Source organism: Lepisosteus oculatus, chromosome 5, assembly GCF_040954835.1.
Source record: "Lepisosteus oculatus isolate fLepOcu1 chromosome 5, fLepOcu1.hap2, whole genome shotgun sequence".
Lineage (NCBI taxonomy): Eukaryota > Metazoa > Chordata > Actinopteri > Semionotiformes > Lepisosteidae > Lepisosteus > Lepisosteus oculatus.
The window spans coordinates 29,720,165-29,741,781 of record NC_090700.1 but is presented as its reverse complement, the minus strand read 5'-3'; the positions used below and the strand labels follow the sequence as shown (position 1 = coordinate 29,741,781).

Below are 21,617 nucleotides of genomic sequence, written 5' to 3'. Positions count from 1 at the left end.
ATGTGGAAAGTGGTGCAGTGCATTTACAACAATTCGGCATTGTCGCCAGACACTCCCTTGCTGAATGGGTGTGAGCTTCCCACTGAAGCGCCACGCTCACAACCCGGAAATAAAGAAGACCCACACAACATTCGTCTTCACCACAAACCATTTTTTTCTTTCAGACCAATATTGCTTTGACATCGTCACGACAACTTTCATCCAGTTTTATTCGTTATAATTTAATCCATTATTCGTAGTTTTTTTTCCAACGTATTGATCTTCTAACCGTAAGATGAACAGGCACTACACCAGCTGGGAAGTTTCAAGATTACAGCACTAAATCTAAACATACATACAGGTTCTAGACTGCTAAAATAGATTTTCACAACATTGCCCCCCCCCCCCCCCCAAAAAACAAAGAAACACCAAAATTAAAAAAGCATTTACATATACATCTCTCTTTGACGCTTCACTTCTGTCAAGGTTTTGTGATATCCCCCACAGTTGTACAGTTACAATATAATATATTCTTTAAATTACATCATCATATACAAATCTGAGAAAGCGTGAGACCATCGCTTGCCCTTATAGGTTCACAATTGCATTTGAAACAAATTAAAAATAAATACACTATGGAACCTACTGTTTTGTTTTTCTCCTGATTTATTTCATACAGCATATGTATATTCAAGTAAAGACTTCTGTTTTTAATCTGTTCACTTGATCATATATTTGCGCGCATTTTGCCGATGAAACAATCACGTTTTTTTAAAAGTACGCAGAACCGACATAGACATTAAGAACACTGCGTTATTCCTTTCTTCCCAGGTTCTGATCCCAGATTCCGGTTCTGTCTGTGTGTATTGGAGAGCAGGACCCTTTGAAGTGCACTGAGTTTGTTAGGCCGGACTCAAAGTGGGAACTAAGACGTATGTACGGGCTGGTGTCATGAGAAATCTGGGCGAAACGAGGGCTCAGATCATAGATTTCCTCCTTTTCAGCAGTGCCAAACCATAACACTTGCTGCAAAAAGACATCGTGGAACTAATTGTTACTGACACCAAGAAAGGAGTCTGTTGTTTTTTATAATCTCTACAGTTTCAGCATTCAGGTTACAATGGTGTCCAACCCTGTACTGTGAATGCAGATATACAGAGAGTACTGTGGGAGTGACTATTATACAGTACTCAGTTACAGTTACAGAAAAATAGAATCACTTTACATTCACGTTTTACACGTAACTAGTTTCTCTGTGACACTGGGGGAAGACTGTGAACCACATCTCAAGGCTACAGTCAGGAAGGATGTGCCTCTTAATGGGCAGTTAAAACCTGGAAGCTGTATTATTTTCTTCACATGCAGATATGCTGAGACAGATAGAGCCAAAATTTCTACATGCAAATCTAGCAAAGTACATTCAAATAAACTAACAGGGGTTATAAGTATTAAAAGACATTATTATTATTAAATAGCGATTATAAGTTGAAAATCTGTTGTGAATGTTTAAGTAAAACAAACTACTTTGGTATCAAAATATCTTATCCAACGTGAATATTGTGGGCCAGTAATACTGAAACTCAGACTTGAATCTATGGGGTGTTAATTCAGTACTGTTACTTCAAGTCTTATAGCCTTCTGACACAATCTAGCAACTGCATTTAACCAAAAACAGTTATAACAGGCACAACAATTATGAGGTTTGGTCTTTTTCCATATCTTAAAAATGACCAATATTAAAAGTACTGCATTTTATTTCATACCTGTGAAATCATAGGAGAATCTGGTCTGAAACCTCCAATGCCATTTGTAAGAAATTAACAAACAGCAGAGGTATTAAACATTTAAATTAAACTGCGCAAGAGGGAACATTTTGCTCTGTGTCTTGTATTAAAGTTGGATCTTCTCATTTATGCTGGTAAAGGCTTATTGTTCAAATACGAGCACATTGTTTTCAGTTTTACATCTGTAAAATAATTTCTGCCTTTGGAGAAAAACTGGACACCTCAAGATGAACTACTTAAAAAAGACACAAAAGCTCAGGTAGAAACCAACTAAAAAAATAGAAATAAATTACAATGAGAAAGGACTAAGTACAAAAACAATTCTGAACAATTTCCGTTTTTTAGAACTTGAGTTTCATCCTTGTGTTATTATCCAATTATAATGATCCACTCTCACTACTCGTCAGCTAGAGTTAAATGAGCTCAAGTAGAAAGTAATTATTAAGCTGTGCCAACGTATAGGAATAAGAGGTATCGAACCCATACAGTACATAATCCTTATTCACATTATTGAACCATGCAGTTTAGAGTCCTGTAGTACTATATATTGTAAAGTTGAAGAAAAGCATCTTATAGTATATTTTCAGATTTTTTGACAAAAAAGGTTATATGGTACAGCTTGTAATACAGCTTTGTGAGTGAGCAAAGTTTCATAGTGACAGGAAACTTCTTTTGTAAGTGCCTTCATATGCAGATGAACAACAGAATAAGTCTGAATTTCGAAATACACGCTTCTCTGCAAATATTTTGGATTTTGAGATTTTTTTTCCCCTGATAATTAAAAGCTGGTAGGATTTACTCACCAGAACTACAAGAGGACTTCATGGGAGATCTGAAATGCGCTCTGAGCCATAAATCCGTCACAAAAAAAAATAAAAGAACATTCAATACAGTACTGAAGTTAGGTTAAGAAGAGAGGTATTGATTTAAAAGATATAATTGTGCATTGGGGAAATGAGTTAGAAGTTACAGTATGCTTATATGCTTATAGATGGATCAGTTTTTGACAACCCTCTTAGACACATTCAGCAGCTACCAGCTGTGCTGGTTGCAAAGGTAAAAAGCAAAACAGTAAAAGAGCAATTGCAGATCAGACAAAATCCTGTGCCTTCGAACAACTTTGATTCTCGCACCCAGCAAGGAACTGTATTTAATTAAACGGGATGCATCCTGCAGCACAAAGAATGGAGTACAGTTTGCTTGCTTTAAAAGTCACAGAGAGTTCCAGTCTCAGCATTCCACAGAGTATTCTGGGGGACTCAGTCTTCTGTCAGCCATGGTTAAGAGGTGTTAGGAGTGCTGCAAGGGCAGGTGGTTTGTGGGCTGTTAAAGTCTCTCTTTGGCTCAGTTTTGCTTAGGCTGTTATGTGTTATTCTATTTCTTGCTACTTACCCTTTTTTTGTGCGTGCGTACTATTTAAAAAATTGCAGTTCTTTCCCTTTTTGATCGGCGTCTAAGTGGAAGACAGTGTGAGGACATTGTGTTCCCGTGTGTTCATGTCTGAGAGGTACAATCTGAGCTCGTGCAAGAAGGACTGCTACTTGTCCTATCCTACTGCAAATGGATGGGACATTGTTTTGTAAGGGGGTCGGTTATTTAGTAGTCTGTGGTTTAACACAAATTCGTCATGATTTCTGTTCAAAAGAGATTTCGGTTTAATTCTGGCACCTCCATCTGAAGAGGACGAGCACGTTTTACTCAAGTGAGCAACACGCAGGAGCCCCCAGCAGCCTGGAAGGGAACAGGACCACTTACAGGAAAGAACAGAATTTCCATGTTAACAAATTAAAGGGTAAAAACGCACCCAGGAGATCAAATCAAAGCCTTTTTGTTAAATCAATGCACAAAAGCCTGCAGGCAGGGGAAGGGGGAAGGGGGTTCTATCTTCTATTTAAAAGAACAGAATGACAACAGAGTCATGGAGTTATGCTTTCTGTTAAAGTGATGGACTAAACGCTGGTGTTGAACAATGAAAGAGAAACACAGCTCGGCCGTGCCTCTCCGGCGGACCAGGAGTCACAGCCTGCAGGGTGCCAAGAACAGCCTGACTCTCAGCATGCTGAATTTGTGGCTTCAGCCCCTCACGAGGCTTTCAAAGCCAGAGACTATTCCAACTCTGAAACAAAGTCTCCCCCAACCCCCAACCAGCGGGTGACAATTCATCAATAAATCAGCTGGAACCTTACTCTAAGACAGCTGCTATGAAAAAAAAATCACCAAAGATTGAAAAGAACCCAAATTCTTCTCTTACGGCACCTCTCCCTTAACATTAAACCATTTAAAGAATGATCTCAAGCGTTCACTTGAAAATAAAAACACAGCAACTAAAAACTGGAAAAAAAAGCCAAGCACATATACAGCATATAAAAAAGGATGAAGAAAGAAAACAACTGGGATCCCCTGTGCGCTGTGTTGGAGAAATGTTCTCCCAATAGCTCAACAGAAATTGAAAGGGTATTTCCAGGTACTACAATGCAGCAGTGAATTACTGTTCAGCAGTGTGGCCTCAGGGATGCCCGACACTGTTTTGTGTGTGCTGTGTAAATGCTGCTTGAGATAAAGTTCTTGAAATGCACAGAATGAGTATCATGTAGCACATGCTGCTACCGAACCGGAATTAAACACAAGAAAAAAAAAAACAACACATTGTATATCACATACCGCTAACAGGAATGTAACCAAACCACAGAAGAAAACATTGTATAGCATTTCATCGCTACACAACAGATTACCAATGCAAGAATGAGGACTGTGTTACGCATAGCATCAAGACTGCTACACAAAATGTCATCAAAAATACACAATGCACATTGCATAGCTCATTCTGGCTACACAAGTGTCATCGACTACATAATACTCATATTGTATAGGAGAACAAACCGCTACACAAATGTCATATCAGCTGCACGAAATTCATATTGAACACAGCTACACAAAAATGCAAAACGATTCCCTGCACTTGCATTTAGGATGGTATTTATATATATATGGTTCTCTTTTGTTCTTTTAAATCCCCCTCCTCCACAGTGGATAAATACGTAGTCTTCTTTTAAATGACTAAGGTTGTGTTTTGTTAAGACTGCTTGGTTTGTCAGTCTGACAAGGGAAGAGATGCTCTGAAGTCTCTGGCTATCTGCGGTACGATTGGACGGTACAGTCTGAGCTGCCTCCGATTGGGCGTCCTCTGATCAGGTTTTTATATGGACTCCACATAATTGGCTGGGTACAAGCCGAGCTGGCCGTTGTCTAGACGACCTTTACACCAGCCCTGTTCGTCCTCGTCTTCCAGTTTGGTCAGCTCATCCCCTGCAAAGAAGAAAACAGACAAACAATGTTACAGTGAGCCTCTATTGTGACCGTAACACCTGGTGGATAGCCCAACCAAAGAATTCGAGAAAGGAATGTTCCATAAGGGCTGGCATGATGTCGCACTGATTAGCATTGCTGCCTCCCAGCACTGGGGTTCTCAGTTCAATTCCTGGGGTGCTATCTGCGTGAAGTTTGTATGTTCTCCCCATCTTCATGTGTGGGTCTTCTGGGGTCCTTGGGTTACTCCCACAGTCCAAAGACACACTGGCTTCTGGGAAAATTGGCCCTAGTTTGAATGTGTGTGTCTGTGTCTGGGTGTGTCTAGCAACTGACTGGTGTCCCATCCTTGTACCTGCTGCTTGCTGGGAAATGCTCCAGCTCCCCTGCGACCCTGAATTGGGTAAAGCAGCTCAAAAATGGATGGATGTTCCATAGGACTACAAAGAGCAGACTGAACCTCAATACGCAGTACTACAGGGAAGAAGGCCGATGTAAATGACCGTAAAAATGGCATTAATGTAGGTACAAATGCCTCTGGTGAGTCACTGAAGGCAACAGCAGACCTAACTAATGTATTCATTTAGACAGCCTAAAGGGTTGATAGGCAGTGGTTAAAAAATATTCCCAATGGATGAATGATTCAGGACACAAAATGCCACTGAACCCAAGAGTCAGCCCACATATTTATTATCTCCTGAGAAAACCACTGGGTGAGCCCATATCTCTACAGACGAGGCCAGTCTCTCAAGAGGACCCTGTGTGCTGCAGCTGTAATATACTTGCAGGGTAACTGACACATTATTAGCTGTAATTTCTAATTTTTGTGGTAGCACAGTACAGATGGCAGCTATTGTATCTTTGGTCCTTATTGTGTACAAGTCAATATGGTCTATTGATTAAAATACACAGTAAAAGAAACTAATAAATGGTGGTCTAATTCAATGGTTTTAAAACAATTCTAGCATTATTGATGCATAGGCAAAATATCTGACTAAGTCTATCCCTGCCTTAGCTAAGGTATCTATGTCTGCTTTAAGCAGGGAAATGCCTAGAGTTTCACCTCATCTTGTCATTCTAAATTTCTTTTTAAAATATATATTAATGTTTTGTAAAAAACTACACAAAAAGTAATACAGATTATTGAAGCTGCTGCACAAATCCTGTGCTATTAATCAGGATATGAAAATAAGCATAATTATTTTACAACAGTTAATACAAACTTCACTTTGTGAAGAATATTAAAGAAACTTCATTTTGCAAAACATTTGGAGGGTCATCTCTGTCACCTTTACAAAAAAGACAATGTTCTATTAGTCTACAGTATAACTCCATTGAGAGTCATTTTATCTCTGTTTAAGATCCTGGCGCGCATGAAACATTTGGGTGTTTTTAATCTTGATGTACTACAGGATTGTAGTAGATCATGAGGTCGTACAGCTACAGTACTTAGGTGCTGTCATAGCAATAACCTGGACTTGAACATAAAGAAAATGAAAGAGCTAATAGTGGACTTTCGGAGACACAGGCCACATGCTCACAGCCCACTCAGTATTGTAGAACGGAAGTGGAAACAGCCACCAGCTTTAGGTTTTTGGGAATTCACATCTCTAAAGATCTAACCTGGACTGTGAACACTGACTCTATCATGAAGAAGGCTCAGCAGCGCCTTTATTTCTTGAGGTGCCTCAAGCGATGGGGGATGCCAATACATTGTTGGTGAACTTCTACCACTGCACCATCGAGAGCATCCTCACCAACGGGATCACTGTGTGGTTTAGCAACACCCCTTCGCGAGAAAGAAAGGCACTGCAGAGAATGGTCAATATGGCCCAGAAGATCATCGGCTGCGGTCTCACCGAGATTAAACAGCTCTGACCGCTGCCGTGGTAGAATTCTGGCCATCACAGAGGACAGTCACCACCCCGGGCATGAGCAAGAGATATAAGAGCATACGGACACTTACCACTAGATTCTTCAGTAGCTTCTATCCACAAGCAGTGAGATTGGCGAACACATTTAGCCATCCCCCTCGGACCACACCTACACCATCACCATCTACCTCTTTATGATTTCCTATTTATTGCACATCTCCATCTCCAGTTTACATGTCTGTATTGTTTACATTCAAACTGTCTACATGTTTACTTGTACATTGTCTACTGTTTGATTGTATATTGTCTTGATATACAAGTTTGCACTTTGCACTTTGTTTTGTTTTTTACACTTGTTTTACAATCGAGACCAGACCAGTACCAGTTACATATGGCAATAAAGTTCAAGTTCAAGTTCAAGTTGTGGGGGAGCCGGAGCCTATCCTAGTAAGCATTGGCCACGAGACAGGATATATCCTGGATGGGACGTCACTCCATCGCAGAGCACAGACAGACATGTCCACCGATTAACCTACCAGCATGTTTTCAAACTGTGGGAGGAAACCAGAGCACCCAGAGGAAACCCACACAACATAGGGAGAACATACAGCTCCATGCAGACCTCAGGTCTGGAATTGAACTGTTTGAATGTTTTGAGGCTCTTGAAAATGTTGTAGATTGCGTTTGCCTTTAGTAAGTCAATAAAATCCCAATCTTTTGAATAGAGTCAAATTCTGTTATTTTCTTTAATACCCAGCAGCCTCCAGTACTGGGATTGGGAAACCCTGCCTTAGTTAAAATAACCTTTCTGCTTCTGACTGTCACAGTACTGAGAACTGACAACACCCTCATTATACAATTATTGCCAGTTGCAGATTACTGGAGTCTAGGTGGTCTAGTGCCTAGAAGGGAGAATATATTTTCAGGAGGTTACTGGATCAAACCCTCTCATTCTAAGCTGCTCTGAGCAGGATGCTTAACGCCCTTTTGCTCTGTCTTTTCAGATACGATTTTAAACCTGGGGAGACCAATGCCAATCTTCAAGGGTCTCTGTTCAGCAGGTGTTAAAAATTTGCTTTAAAGCTCCACTTTAAAAAAAGAAAAGCCTTCAACTTGTCAAATATACAGTAGCAAATAAAGAAGTCAATTAGGTAAGTAAGAGTTTAGGTAGAAATAAAACCAGGAAACAATATCCTATTACAAGAAATTTGGCAGCAACAATTAAGTCCTTAGTCTGTGCTGCCTAGTTTTAGATAAAAGGATCTGTCAAATGACTAGTTATTAAATACATTAAGTAGTTCAAGTAGGTAGCTGCGTCAGCATGCGTAGGCTGCAAAGGAACAATTAAAGGTTTATTCAATGGTGAAAAGAGAAAAACCGAAACACAACATTTCGGCTGTGGAGCCTTCTTCGTATGTCACAATGCAGTTCACACCCGAAGAAGGCTCCACAGCCGAAAACGTGTTTCCGTTCTGCTCTTTTCAGCATGGAATAAACCTTTGCTTGTTCCATTAAATACATTATACTAACAAAAGCATTAAAAGCTGGAATAATGAGGGTTTTAGCCACGTTGCACTGGGTATCCACATCCTTGCTCATTTCCATTGACTCCTGCCACAGTGACAGCCTGTCATTTCAGTGAGCCTCAAGCGCTTTCAATACAGCAGCAAGGGCTTGTGTTGTTCTGTGGCTTACAAGAGACGCGTCATCCTTTGATCACAGTGTAATGAGTCAATATGCTAATTGATCACATCTTTCCAAAGAATGAATGCTGACACCCATTTTAGAACCAGAGATCTTAATAGTACCTTAGTGACACTAAGATAATTGTCATCAATTGAGTTAAATTGTAGCAGGTGTGTGTAATAAATGTCATAATTGGTAACGAGCCCACTCAAAAGTGACTAACCATAGCGAGGGTTTGTCCCTGCAGGCTGAGAGCTGTGTGGAGGATGATGGGATTGCTGCTGGCTGTATTCTCATTTTTAAAGTGAGTTCAATTCCTGACTGATACTGTACCATCCATTAGAATCCTGGCTACCCTGCCTGTCTCAGAAAGGCTACAACTGAGAGAAAACCACTCAGCCCTTTTGAGCGCATTTGGTTCTGTTTCTCTGTCATTACACAGCCAGCACTAACTGTACACAGAATAACTCCCAGAAGCACGAAACTCTTTTGTTACCTCCTGGAATAAGATACTGTACAGGCAGCAGGGTGGATAGCACTACTGTCTCTCAGCTACAGGGTTCTTGCACTAGAGATCTACATAGATCTCTACAAATTACAATATTTTAAATATATACAAATTTGGATTTTGTTATTCAGAACATAGCTTGCTCAGACCCAAAGGCTGTAAAAAAATAAAAAATAAAAACATCACACCTATTAATACTCATATATTTTAGTAACATCCGAGTCACCCTTGATAGGGCAGAGTAATGAGCTGTGAAGCCCAGCTTTCATATGTGTCCCTGGGAAGCAGGAGAAAACAAGATCACTTTGAGAAAAAAAAACATGCAGGCATGGGGAGAACTTGCAACTCGACACATACAGTTCAACAGCCTATATTTGACTCCGGGACCTCATCACACTTTATCACCACACTGGCTGGTAATGAAAGTAGCTCTTGAGAAAACTTGACTCAGAACGAACCATGCTAAAATGAAGACTAAATCAAAAGTAGGCCTAGCTCTAAACAGTATCCCACCAATCACAAGCTATTAATCCAGCACCTGATGTAAGATTTTATTGGGGTATGAGAAAGCATTCTCTTTTCAGGTAAGAGCCTGGGTTTGTAATTGCTTATTTACAGCTCTGTTGAATTCCACTGTGGTGCTGTGGTTAACGTTGCTGCCTCATGGCACTTGAGTCCCGAGTTTAATTCCTGGTTGCTGTCTCCGTGGAGTTTGAATGCTCTTCCCATGAGTTTCCTCCCACAGTCCAAAGACATACAGGTAGGTTAATTGCCTTCTGGGAAAATTGGTCATGGTGTGAGTGTGTTTGTTTGTGTCTGTGTCTGCCCAGCGATGGACTGCCATCCTGTCCAGGGTGTAACCCCACTTGTACCCATTGATTGCTGGGATAGGCTGCTCCCCCACGACCCTGAATCTAATAAGGTAGTTCGAAAACAGATGCACTGGTGTCAGAAACCTCAGAAGAAAGTCAATAGCTGTGTTCGGTTCTGGACTGCGAGCCCTGGCCCATACCAGCTTTGAAGCTCAGCTCGTCCTGCTCCTGCCCGTCGTAGTCGTACAGCGCCCGCACGCGCACCCCTTTGTTGGCCGACTCCTCCTCGAAGGGGTTGGCGCCCCCGTTGGTCTCGTTGCCAGTGAAGGGGTTGGCGGGCTCCTCATCGGACCACTCAGCCGAGTAGGTCTGGTTCTTGTCGTAGCTGCTCACGCTGGAGAGAGGCAGACAGGACAAAGGGTCAGAGCGCCAGCAACCAGCACTGGCACAGACTGGGAGACACAGGAAACCAAACTCAATAAGGACCCTAAATATCACAATATCACACTGAATGGGTCTTGAGCATGGGGACACAACTCTAGTCCAGGAGGGCCACTAGGTTTTGGGTTTTCTTCCTACCCAAGCCCTTAATTACCTAATCAAACTCATGATTTGCTTAATTGAAAAAGTTGAAGCCCTTCCATGTTCTTAAGAAGCTGGAGATTTACAGAGACCAATTACACCTGCCGGACGGTGGCCCTCAATGACTGGATTTGGGCTCCCCTGAACTAGAAGCAATACAGAACAGAGAGCAAACAGAACACCTGATCAGAAGGAAAAGCTGCAATACTTAAAGCTCTCAAGAAGCTTCTCTTGAGAAGCCTCCAACCATAAAGTAACTCCTACCAAACATATTAACTACAGTTATTTACCTTGGGACCTTAACTAAAGTAAAACCTTAAGAACATTGGGACTTGATTCAGACTTGATTTTGAAAATCCCAAAAGGTATTGAGCAAGTCCATATAAGCCACATCTTCAAAGTCAGCCTCAATACTCAGGTCACAAGCCAGGAGACCTTACTTTACACAGAGGGGTAAAAGTCTCTATCTCCATAGCCAGGTAGCTGGTGCTAAATGTGTCGTATCCTAAGAGTTGAGGGAATAGGATTCTCAGATCAGTGATGCCAATGATCCAGGCAACCAAACAACCAAACAGGCTGAGGGTCTCCTCTCATTTGTAACTTTTCTTGTGTCATTTTATGTTTATTATCAGTTTTTAAAATTCAACCAGTTGAACTCAAAACTGTGAAAATACAATTATGGGAACATTTTAACATTCTGAGCGACTGTAGATTAATTTCTGTACCATTGGCTGAATGTAATAATTTCTTACACTTATATAGCACTTTTCTGGACACTCCACTCAAAATGCTTCACAGGTAATGGGGACTCCCCTCCACCACCACCAGTGTGCAGCCCCACCTGGATGATGTGACAGCAGCCATAGTGTGCCAGTCTCCCATCCAGGTACTGACCAGGCTCATACCTGCTGAGCTTCAGTGGGTTGTCAGATGTGAATTGCTTCAGTGAGTTGTCATGTATGAGCTGCAGGGTGATATGGCTGCTATGCAGAGCATGTAGCGGCGACATAGTTTTTTTGTGCTCTAGACACTTCTTTGCCATTCATTCTAAACTTTGTCTTATAACTCCCTCCCTTCCCTCTCACTGCAATGGTATGACCATTTTCATAAGGCCATCACTTACCTGCCCCTGTCACCAGCCTGTGCCACATGCTCCACTCCAGGGGTGACATTAGTCAAGGTCACTCCTTCATTCGGTTTTTTAACCTTATCTCTTTTAGTGATGGTGTGGGTCAGGTCAGGGTTGTACTCCTGCAGGGAAAAAACCAAGACAATCCTTGTCAGTCCTCATGCGCCTACTACAGCTGACCTACATGAGCAGAGAAGGGGTGAATCGTGAACCCCGTGTGTTTCTCTTCCTCAATCAGGACCCCAACAGGCAAGGACCCCAAGAAAGAGTACTCTAACAAGAGGCCAGAGTAGGACAAAGGCAATCTTGAAGGCAGGAGTCCTGCAGGTTTTTCAGGCAAATTTAATTTATCAGCTGATAAATAATACTGGCCTACTTCAGGACTGTTCATCCCTTGTCAAAGTATTCAAGTTTACTAGTTTACAGAAAGGTATGATTCCACCCAAGTCTTTAGCATCTGAGAAAATCTGTGACCTGTTTTGTATTTGATTTGATATCTGGTAAAATGTGAGATTGAACAGAAGAGATTGCAAGAGGAATTAATATGAGTATTCAAAGTCCTGAAAGGAACTGACACAAGAAAACCAATAGATTACTTTGTATCAGAATTGAAAACAAAAACACAAGGACACAACCAGAGGAAGTATGTTTAAGAGGGAGCAAAGGAGGCGCTTTCCTACACAAAGGGTGGTGGGTGTCTGGAACAAACTGTCCTACCATGTGGTTGACACTGATTCACAGACAATATTCACTAAAAAGCTGCATAAGATCCTCAGATTATTAAGCTACTGCTAACTAGATGGGACAAGGGTCTTATCTCACATATAACCATCTTATTTGTTGTGCAAGTACAACAAGAGAGTGCAATTAATTCCCTGGCTGTTATCTGCATAAAATCCGATATCATCAGTCTGGGTGGGGATGGAAATCATATAGAACCAACAGTAATGAATGTCCCACCTTGTGAATGACGACACACCCAAAGACAGGAAGTCTATCTGGGAGTCCCGCATAAGTCACACACATACAAAAAGGCAACAAAATCCATTTAAGGATCAACATGGTTTTCTGGTATAGACTGAAACACAGCTACTGTACAGTGATATTTCCTTGTCAGATCTTGAAGGAGGAGACTGAACATTAGCCTGGCTGCTTTCCTTTGGATCTCATTGAATCTAGTTGTCATAATTTCAATATTTTTCCCAGGTGAGGAAGGAAAGTGGTCAAATGACAGGTTAAATGGATCAGAACTGACAAATTCAAAGTCTGACAAATTAGTTCACCCTGAAAGAAACTACTCTGCCTCTGGAAAGCTGAAGGGGAGCTGTCTTCTGACAACCCCTGGATGTAGCCAGTATAGTTGAGAGAGGTGCTCAGGCTTTGCAGAAAACTATTCCATAAAAAGGACACTCCATTGCTTAACCAGTCTGATGTATCTGATGCTTGGATATAGCCACAGGAGCAGACAGTAATCAGACAGACGTCTGTCCTAAACTGGAGCCAGGAATTACCTCTGAGAGAGGAGGATCATTGTGTCTAACTGGTCAGTCAATGTCAGTCTCAAGCTGGACAGTCCCGGGCTGACCCGGCTGCCCTCCCTGGTACAGTAATAATAATAATAATTGCTTTTATTTATGTAGCGCTTTTCTGGACACTTCACTCAAAGCGCTTTACGGGTAATGGAGATCCACTCCACCACCACCAATGTGCAGCCCCACCAGAACGCTCACCACACATCAGCTATCAGTGGGGAGGAAAACAGAGTAATGAAGCCAACTCATAGAGGGGGATTATTAGGAGGCCAAGATTGGTAAGGGCCAATGGGAACTTTGGCCAGGACACTGGGGTTACACCCCTACTTTTCAAGAAACACCTTGGGATCTTTAATGACCACAGAGAGTCAGGACCTCAGTTTTACATTGAAGGACAGCAGTATAGTGTCCCCATCACTATACTGGGGCATTAGGACCCACATGGACCAATGAGCACCCCCTGCTGGTCCCACTAACACCTCTTTCAGCAGCAACCTTAGTTTTTCCCCAGAGGTCTCCCATCCAGGTACTGACCAGGCTCACACCTGCTGAGCTTCAGTGGGTTGCCAGTTGTGAGTTGCAGGGTGATATGGCTGCTGGATAATGCTCCAGGAGGTTTTAAGTAACTCCTACCAAACTCAACAACTATTAACACTACAGGCCCTTTTTATACTCTAGACACCACTAATCAAAAATCTAGATTTGTCATCAATAATCTAATAATGAACTAATTACCACCAAGTATGCCCGTTTACAATTGTTAGAGGGCCTTTGGCATCCCCTGGTGGCAGGTCAGCTGTATTCTGGAATGACAAAACGGCCTGTCAAATGCCGACAGCATTCAGAAGTCAGCTTTGATTTGCCTTACAGGGCAAACTACACAACTTAGATGTTGGATGAACGTTGGATGATCTCACAGACTTTTCTTCTAAAACATTTTTTTCCTGTTCAAATAGCTCAATGATATAGAGAAAATTACTTTTTAAAAAATCAATTTTTTGTTGATTTACTTGTTCAATTCTAGTGGTTTCACCATGACTGTTTTGTAATCTGATTTCACGATTTCAAACTGTTTTTTACAGGCTTTTTCCCAGTTCTGTTCTGTGGGACACAGCGTGAGGGGTGTACCTCAAACTGGGGCCAGTTCATGGGCATGCCGGGGCCATGGTTGTTGCTGAACCACTTCAGATCCTCCTGAGCGTCTCCAGTGCGGATGGTGTTCTCCAGCTCCCAGTACACATTGGCATAGCTAAGGGCAGGAAGGAGTTCATGTTAACACAAAGACAAAAATAGAGACTCAGTCAGCACAGGCCCACTAACAGACACTGCTATTACTAACTAATCCCCTATGAACAGAAGGGGATTTTTGCAGAGGGCTCTCTTCTGAAGCTATATGACTTGTCTTAATCAACTTTAACAAACATAATCATTTCCATCACAATTAAAAACAATTAAAAAAGATTAGAAGATTACAAGATTTGACTTGAAAGCAGTCTGTACAGCCCTTTGTATTTTTACTATGTTGTGCTGTGTTGAGAACTGGCCTTGCAGGGAGTCAATTTAGAACTCTACAGTACTTTCTATGAGGAGAGCTTTCTGTCCTAAGTCCTAAGGTTAAGTGTTGCAGAAGAAATACTCTATGCTGTGTTCTGGCCCCTTCAGCTGTATTCAGTATGCACTGTGTGTTTGTGTGTGTGATTAGGTTACAACGGAGACAGGGGTCAGAGCAGTGCCCACTAAGCATTCACTCTGGAAGTACTGAATGTCCGTAGATTCTCTTAGAGGAGGTGCTCTTGGATGGCTGTGTGTGTATGTATTAATGCTGCTTCCCACAAACCTCTGTATAAGCATAACTCATGATTTAATAGTGCTGGGCTAGGCTGAATCATGGCCCATCTGACACACAGCAGCTACCTGCGCCTACACACCATCCAGATTACTTTGAAGAGCTTAAAAACATGATTGCTTTGTGTCTGATACTTCCTATCAATCTGCCAATGTACCTCAACAGCGCTTACATGCCATAGGGGATATGTTTCTCGGAGGTGCAGTAAATTCCTTTCCAAATTCGCATGCGGTTTTCAATTTTGTATTGCTACTCTACCTTCTTTCATCAGGAATGTCATGTGTCCCAGAATTTGACACCTACTCTGCTGGAGCTCCCTTTACAGGAATACTTCAATATTTTCTGAAGCAAAGCACAGCTTTGCTGTAAAATGTGAATGTCCACGTTTTCTCATACTGTATTTATTTTTTTGTAAATGTAGCACAATCTCAAATTCGAATCCATGTTCCTTGAGCATAAATTAAGAAGAGGCAATCACTTTACCAGTTGAGCCACTCTGGAGGCACCCCGTGATTGTGTTTGTTTTTTTCTGGTGACAAAGTTGCTCTCTTAAATGTGAACGAGAACAAAACATCACCATTTCTCCCCCTGACAACACTGCCCGTCCAAGGGCACTGCACTGCTGCCGCTGTTGCTTGGCAACTAGAGAATTCCCTGACTGACTTCAGCGCACATTGGCTGGGGAATCCTGGGTACTCTGGGTTATTCAAGTCAAGTCTAGTGCAGACTTGACTCAGCAAGGGCTGGGCATCAAGACTGTGGCCAACAAATGCTTTTACTAGTGGAACCCCTCAAGAGCCCCTTAAATATTTAAAAAAATGATCACATCTCAATGATCCATACAAGGAGACCAGAGGCTTATGATGGGTCATGTTTGTACAAGTACAAGCTAATAAAGATCACCCCCCACTATTAACTACTTTAAATCTGTAACACTACAGGCATGTGGTGTCAAGGCTAGGGTTGAACAACAATAGGTTGGCAGACAATCCCAGAGTTGTCTCATGACAGGAATAAAAGTTTAGGAGACACAGTGGTTGCCAGTGTAAACATCTTCCATGCACATTTCTGAATGGCCCCTTCTCTGTTTGTTCTGACAGCTCTGAGAATCCAAACACGTTTCCTCCATGTGGAAAACAGGAATCGACGCTGTTAAAATATACTGACGAGTTGAAAATCTTAACAAAATAGAGGTTATAATTTTTCATGTCAGACACATTCTTGAAATGACTAAAACAAAAACATGTTCCCTATTAGAACGTATGTGAATGGTGGGTGTGTGTTCTGGGTCCATTTTCAACCACAGGCCTGAACTCCCAGATTAAAATGACTTATTCATGTTAGATGTTTATGTTAAAGATGTATGATGTTGTATTAAAAGTCATTTGAGAAGTAAATGGTTGTTAAGGGGGTGGCACAGTAGTGCAGTGTTTTGCATTGCTGCCTTGCAGTTCGTGCCCTGGGTTCGATTCCTGGAGTGTCTGGAATTGCTGTATGTTCTCCCTGTGCTCATGTGGGTTACATCTGGGTGCTCTGGTTTCCTTGCTTTCTTCCCACAATCCAAAACCATACTGGCAGGTTAATTGAGAAAATTGACTGGTGTGAATGTGTGATTGTCTATGTGTGCCAGGATAGGTTCTGGCTCCCCCACTACCCTGTTCTGGATAAAGCAGTTTAGAAAATGAATGGATTTTGAAATGGAATGGAATTTGTTTAATGCTAATCTATTTTATGTAAAATGTCAAGGGAATATAACAAAGACACGTAATAAAGTTATTTAATAAGGAGAAGACGATGGGAGATGGGTGAATGTATCCTGTATATAGTCTCAAACACTCCATCCAGTTGCCTTTTGCTGGACATGCACAAAGGCTTTGCTGTGATAATGAACGTTAAATCAAAAACTTGCAAATTCAGAGATTGTAAATTAAGAACTACCCACACACAAAAGAAACACAGCAAACTGTATACTCCTTGAGCCACCTGATATCGCATTTTGCACCACATGCTATTTCAGAACCTTACCCACAATTCCCTGACCGAAGTGGAAGTCTATCTCAAAGACAACAACGGGACGTTATGGGACAGGAGGGCAGCAGCTCACCTTTGGTTCTCAGTGAGGTTGAGGTGGCGCTTAATGTCAAGCAGTACCTCCTTGAGGAAGCACAGCCTCTTCTCCTCAAACTGCTGACACTGGTCGAACACCTGCTCCATGTTCTCCATGTACTGGGGTGTGCACTTGTTCAGCTCGTCCAGCGCCTTCTCGTACTTCTCCCTGGCCTGGAACACAGCACCATGACACAGTCACAAGCACAGCACACCATTCCAGTGTAGTGCTCCCAGGCATATTTTAAAATCAATGTGGAGCAAATATCCTACAGGTATGTAGCAGAAAAGCCGATAGCAATCCCATTATACCCAGTTACTGCCCCTCCCTCCCCCCCAAAAAAATGAGCAGCTGGGGATCTGCTGAAGTTGAAAGATAAAGATTGAAGACCTGACTGTCCTGATACCTGTACTACATTTCTAAAATGCATTGTGATCTACTGTCCTGCATACGCATTGCAGGAAGTGACATCATGTGCTTGAGCAATGCACCTAACGTTAGCAACACAACAATTAACCACAGCGAAATTTCCAACTTTTAACTATCTTCATTTTTATCTAGTCATGCAGAAGTGGAAATTACTGTTTGATTACCAAAACTAAGTTATGTCTCCCTTTTCCAGTGAAAAGTCAGCTTTGTGGTTTCTGAAAAAGATGGCAGTGTAGCCCCTCTATTACAGTAATATTAAGAACTTGGTGATGTCTCAATGGGTCTGTTCTTCTTTTGCATTTGAATTTCTGCATAACGTAAAGTTGAAATCCAATATGTTAACAAAAATAAAACACACAACACTACCATCTCTTAACAAGCCAATAAACTGAGAGGTAGGTAATTTTTTTAGTCCTTAAAAATTGATGAAACTACTAAACGTTCTGCACACAGAGTCTGACCAGTGAAATAATGCAACATTCCCATGTCCTGGAAGACAAATAGTGCAGGCTGCTGTACAAATGTCAGTTATTAAAAATGCATGGAGAAAGGGAATGATTAAAGAGTCCTGACTTACAGCCGCACGGTTTAAAGTTAATGAATTGGTCCTACAGTGTTCAACCTTTGCAGGGACCGCATTAGGCCGAGATTTCTTTCTCAATAACTAGGCCAAGGACAACAGTTTGATTACATGGTGACAGGCCCAGGGGAGCAATGTCTGTCATGCAGCAATTAGCTAATGAAATATCTTTATGAGGAGAAACCCTCTCAGACTTCTTCCTAAAGAGTCAGAAATGGCGGAGAAATAACTCAAATGAGTCGAAACATGAGTCCAACAATAGAGTGAGCATTTGCATAAGATAACCTTTTGTCCCTTAGATTTGTTTCTGATTACAATATTGGAAAAGAGCGTATGGGGTCTGGAAATAAGGTTAACATCTTTATGTGAAGCTTTATTGTACAATATCTGTACTTTATTAACCTGTAATAACATTTCCTTTTAAAGTGAATCTTTTCCTCAAAAAGATGAAAGCAAATAATTGTTTGAAAGCAGTGGTGTCAAACTCATTTCCCAGAGGTCAGCAAGGCTTTCTGCTTTTGGCCCAACTTAAAGATTTTCTGACAGCATGACAGCACAACTTCTGGCTGAACTTACTGTAAGTACGTGGTATGTGTCTGTTTCATTGTATGCAATAAGATGCACCAGATCTCAGATATTAACAGATATAAAGAAATGTCTACAGCTCTTCATTGTGTGTTAGGTTGCTCACATACAGTAGTGCTCATGTAACAGTTCAAAAAATGTTTCTGGTTAACAGGTCTTTTCCAAATGCATTCATCTGGAAAATGGCACACAAGCTATATGCTAGCTGTGGACTTCCACCTGTCACGCCCTCTGCAGCCAGAGGGCGCTCCTTCTCTGTCCTGTCCCTAGTTTCTGGTCTGCTGTCCTTCCTGTCCCTCTCTTCCTTGGGCTATATATTTCTGGGTCTTGCACTCTGTCCTCGCTCAGCATTGTTGTTCGGATGTCCTGAGACCCGCCTAGCACCAGGGCGCCCCACGTCCGCTCCCTGAGGGCATAGGTTTCTATACGGCATTCCTGAACTCTTTGCACTAATTTTTCCCGTCTCGCCACTACGCATATGGGTCTTTTTCTGCTCTCCTGCTCCCCACGGTTAGTCCCTTTGGACGTCCGTGACACCACCTGCCTGTGCGACTGACTTGTTTTTCTTTTCTTTACTCTGTCTGAGCTCTTTAAATAAAGTGCATTTTACTTCAAAGCCCTTCTCATCTCAAAGGGCGTTTTGAATGTTTTTTGGTATAAGAAGTGCTAACAATACACTCAGGTGCACTGAGGCACAATGCTGAGGAACAATTCAAGAAAGGAAACTTCTTTCCAGTTAGGAGCTTCTTTAATTAATAGTCTCTGTCTGTAAGCACGCTTATTGTATATGATAATAACAGACATGTATAGGTAAGTATGTGCTTAAGCTTATTCATTTTTATCATATGCGGCAGGGTTGTAAAACCTTAATGTCCTTTTCTAACTACTGCAAACCTCCCACTTGTCAAACAACCATGACTGAATCAGCTGCAGATAAGTACATTATCTACTTGATAATGTGTGGTGGCTCTGTGGCTAAGGATGTGTGCCTGTGGCTGGAAGGTTGCCGATTCATGTCCTGCGGCCGGTAGAGGAATCCTACTCTGTTGGGCCCCTGAGCATGGCCCTTGATCCCAACTGCTCCAGGGGTGCCGTATAAATGGCTGACCCTGGGCTCTGAACCCAAGCTTCTGTCCTGGTCTGTGTGTCTCATGAACAGCAAGTTGAGGTATGTGAAAAGACAAAATTCCTAATACAAGAAATTGTACATGGCCAATAATGTGATCTTATACGTTATAGCAGCTGTGAAATGTTTTGAATATTTTGCGCGTTAATCAGACTTTTAGATGAATTAAGAAAGGGCTTGTGAGCCCCCCCTCCTTCAGAGAAAGGAAGATTATTGGCTGATTTGTTCTCTTCACTGAATAATAAACAGCTGCTGACAAACCACTGCTCCTACAGTGTGGGGTAGTGTCCGGCCTGCGCTCACACAGCCACGTCCTCTGCTCACCTTCTGGACATCCTGCTTGCACTTGTCCAGCTTCTCGTGCAGCTTCTTCTGCTGGTCCGCAGTGACCGAGGCCTCTGCCTTGCTGTTGGCCTCGCGGGCGGCGGCCAGCTTCTCCTCCTTGCAGGCCATGTGGTAAACCTTCTTGGCTGTCTCCAGCTGAGTGGGACAACACGACATAAGAACCGTGTCATCGACGGACAGAATAGAGCAAGGGGGAGAGCGGAGATGAACACATAAGACAAAACGAGAGGAAACCATCTGGCCTGTGTAACCTGTTCGGTAGATGGTACCGGATCGATCAGGGGATCCTTTATTGGCTTTCCCTGAAAGAAACCAGGGTTTGGCTTCAAGAACATAGCAGTGAAATTTCCAACTTTTGACTATCTTCATTTTTATCTAGTCATACAAATGTGGAAATTACTGTTTGATTACCAAAAATAAGTTATGTCTCCCTTTTCCAGTCAGCTTTGTGGTTTCTGAATAAGATGGCAGTGTAGCCTTTCTATTACAGTAATATTAAGAACCGTCTCGTTAGCTGGTTAGCTGGTTCTCTCCCACAACATTCCTTAAGAAGTGTCTTCGATCCTTAGATTACAATTCACTTTCATGTAGCTTCCAATTGAGCCCTCTCGTTCAAGTTTCATTGTGGATGTGGAAAAAGTCCACTGGGTTGACCCAATCCTAGCAACACTCAGCAGCCAGTACGGAAATCTCAGTCCTGACAGCTCATTACAGAATCAGTAATGTCAGGACTGGAGGGTCCTCACTGGATGAGCCTTTGGGGACTCAATAACCCATCATCATTAAATTTTACTCAACCCATTGCCTCTATTGACCTCAGGCTACTGCTTGGCCAAAACACTTTAGATCTCCACAACAAATCAAAACCAGCAATGTAAGACTCAGCTCACACAGTTCTCCAGGTCCAGCTGGGCTTTGCTTCACATCTTGTTCAATCATCAAGTACAGCTGTGCTGTATAGATATTGACTCATCCATTGCATTCCACTCTGGGTGATCTCTAATCAGGTTAAGGGCCCACAGGCATTATGAACAGTATCTATCAGCGTGAGTGTCTAATCTTTAGGAAAACTGCATTACTCTCCAATGGTAGGCCCTTCTAGCCCTAGGCAGCTGTATATAAAGCCTCCTCTAACTCATTAACTTGTTGCCTGATCTGTACAGCACTCACCTCCTGCCCCCCAAAGCTCTTTCCCCCCAAGAGCAAAATTTGCTCCACATGTACTCCACCTCCACAAATTTTGTGCTAAAAACTCAGTGAGATGTTTCTGGATGAACACAGCTCTCTCTGCCAGTCCCAAACTCTGCACTCTCTTTAATTTTTCTTTCAGTTTATAGCCACCAATCACTAGCTGTCGACCTGGCTCAATGCTGCGACCCATGGAACTCAAGACATGAAGATGAGAAG

At 42.1% G+C, this 21,617-nt stretch overlaps 1 protein-coding gene across 4 annotated transcripts in view; it reads right to left on the bottom strand.

The window, feature by feature from the left end:
• Positions 1 to 130: 130 nt before the first annotated feature.
• The window catches only part of pacsin1b (protein kinase C and casein kinase substrate in neurons 1b), a 101,800-nt gene continuing 80,313 nt past the window's right edge, over positions 131 to 21,617 (bottom strand). For all 4 annotated transcript variants that reach the window (XM_015342304.2, XM_015342305.2, XM_015342306.2 and 1 more), the window contains 6 exons: positions 20,190 to 20,345; positions 17,143 to 17,318; positions 14,321 to 14,441; positions 11,655 to 11,782; positions 10,150 to 10,343; positions 131 to 5,069 (listed from right to left, as the gene is read on the bottom strand). In XM_015342304.2, coding sequence (XP_015197790.1) covers positions 4,960 to 5,069; positions 10,150 to 10,343; positions 11,655 to 11,782; positions 14,321 to 14,441; positions 17,143 to 17,318; positions 20,190 to 20,345 — 885 coding nt within the window. In that variant the 3' untranslated portion in view covers positions 131 to 4,959. The remainder of the gene's footprint in view (positions 5,070 to 10,149; positions 10,344 to 11,654; positions 11,783 to 14,320; positions 14,442 to 17,142; positions 17,319 to 20,189; positions 20,346 to 21,617) is intronic.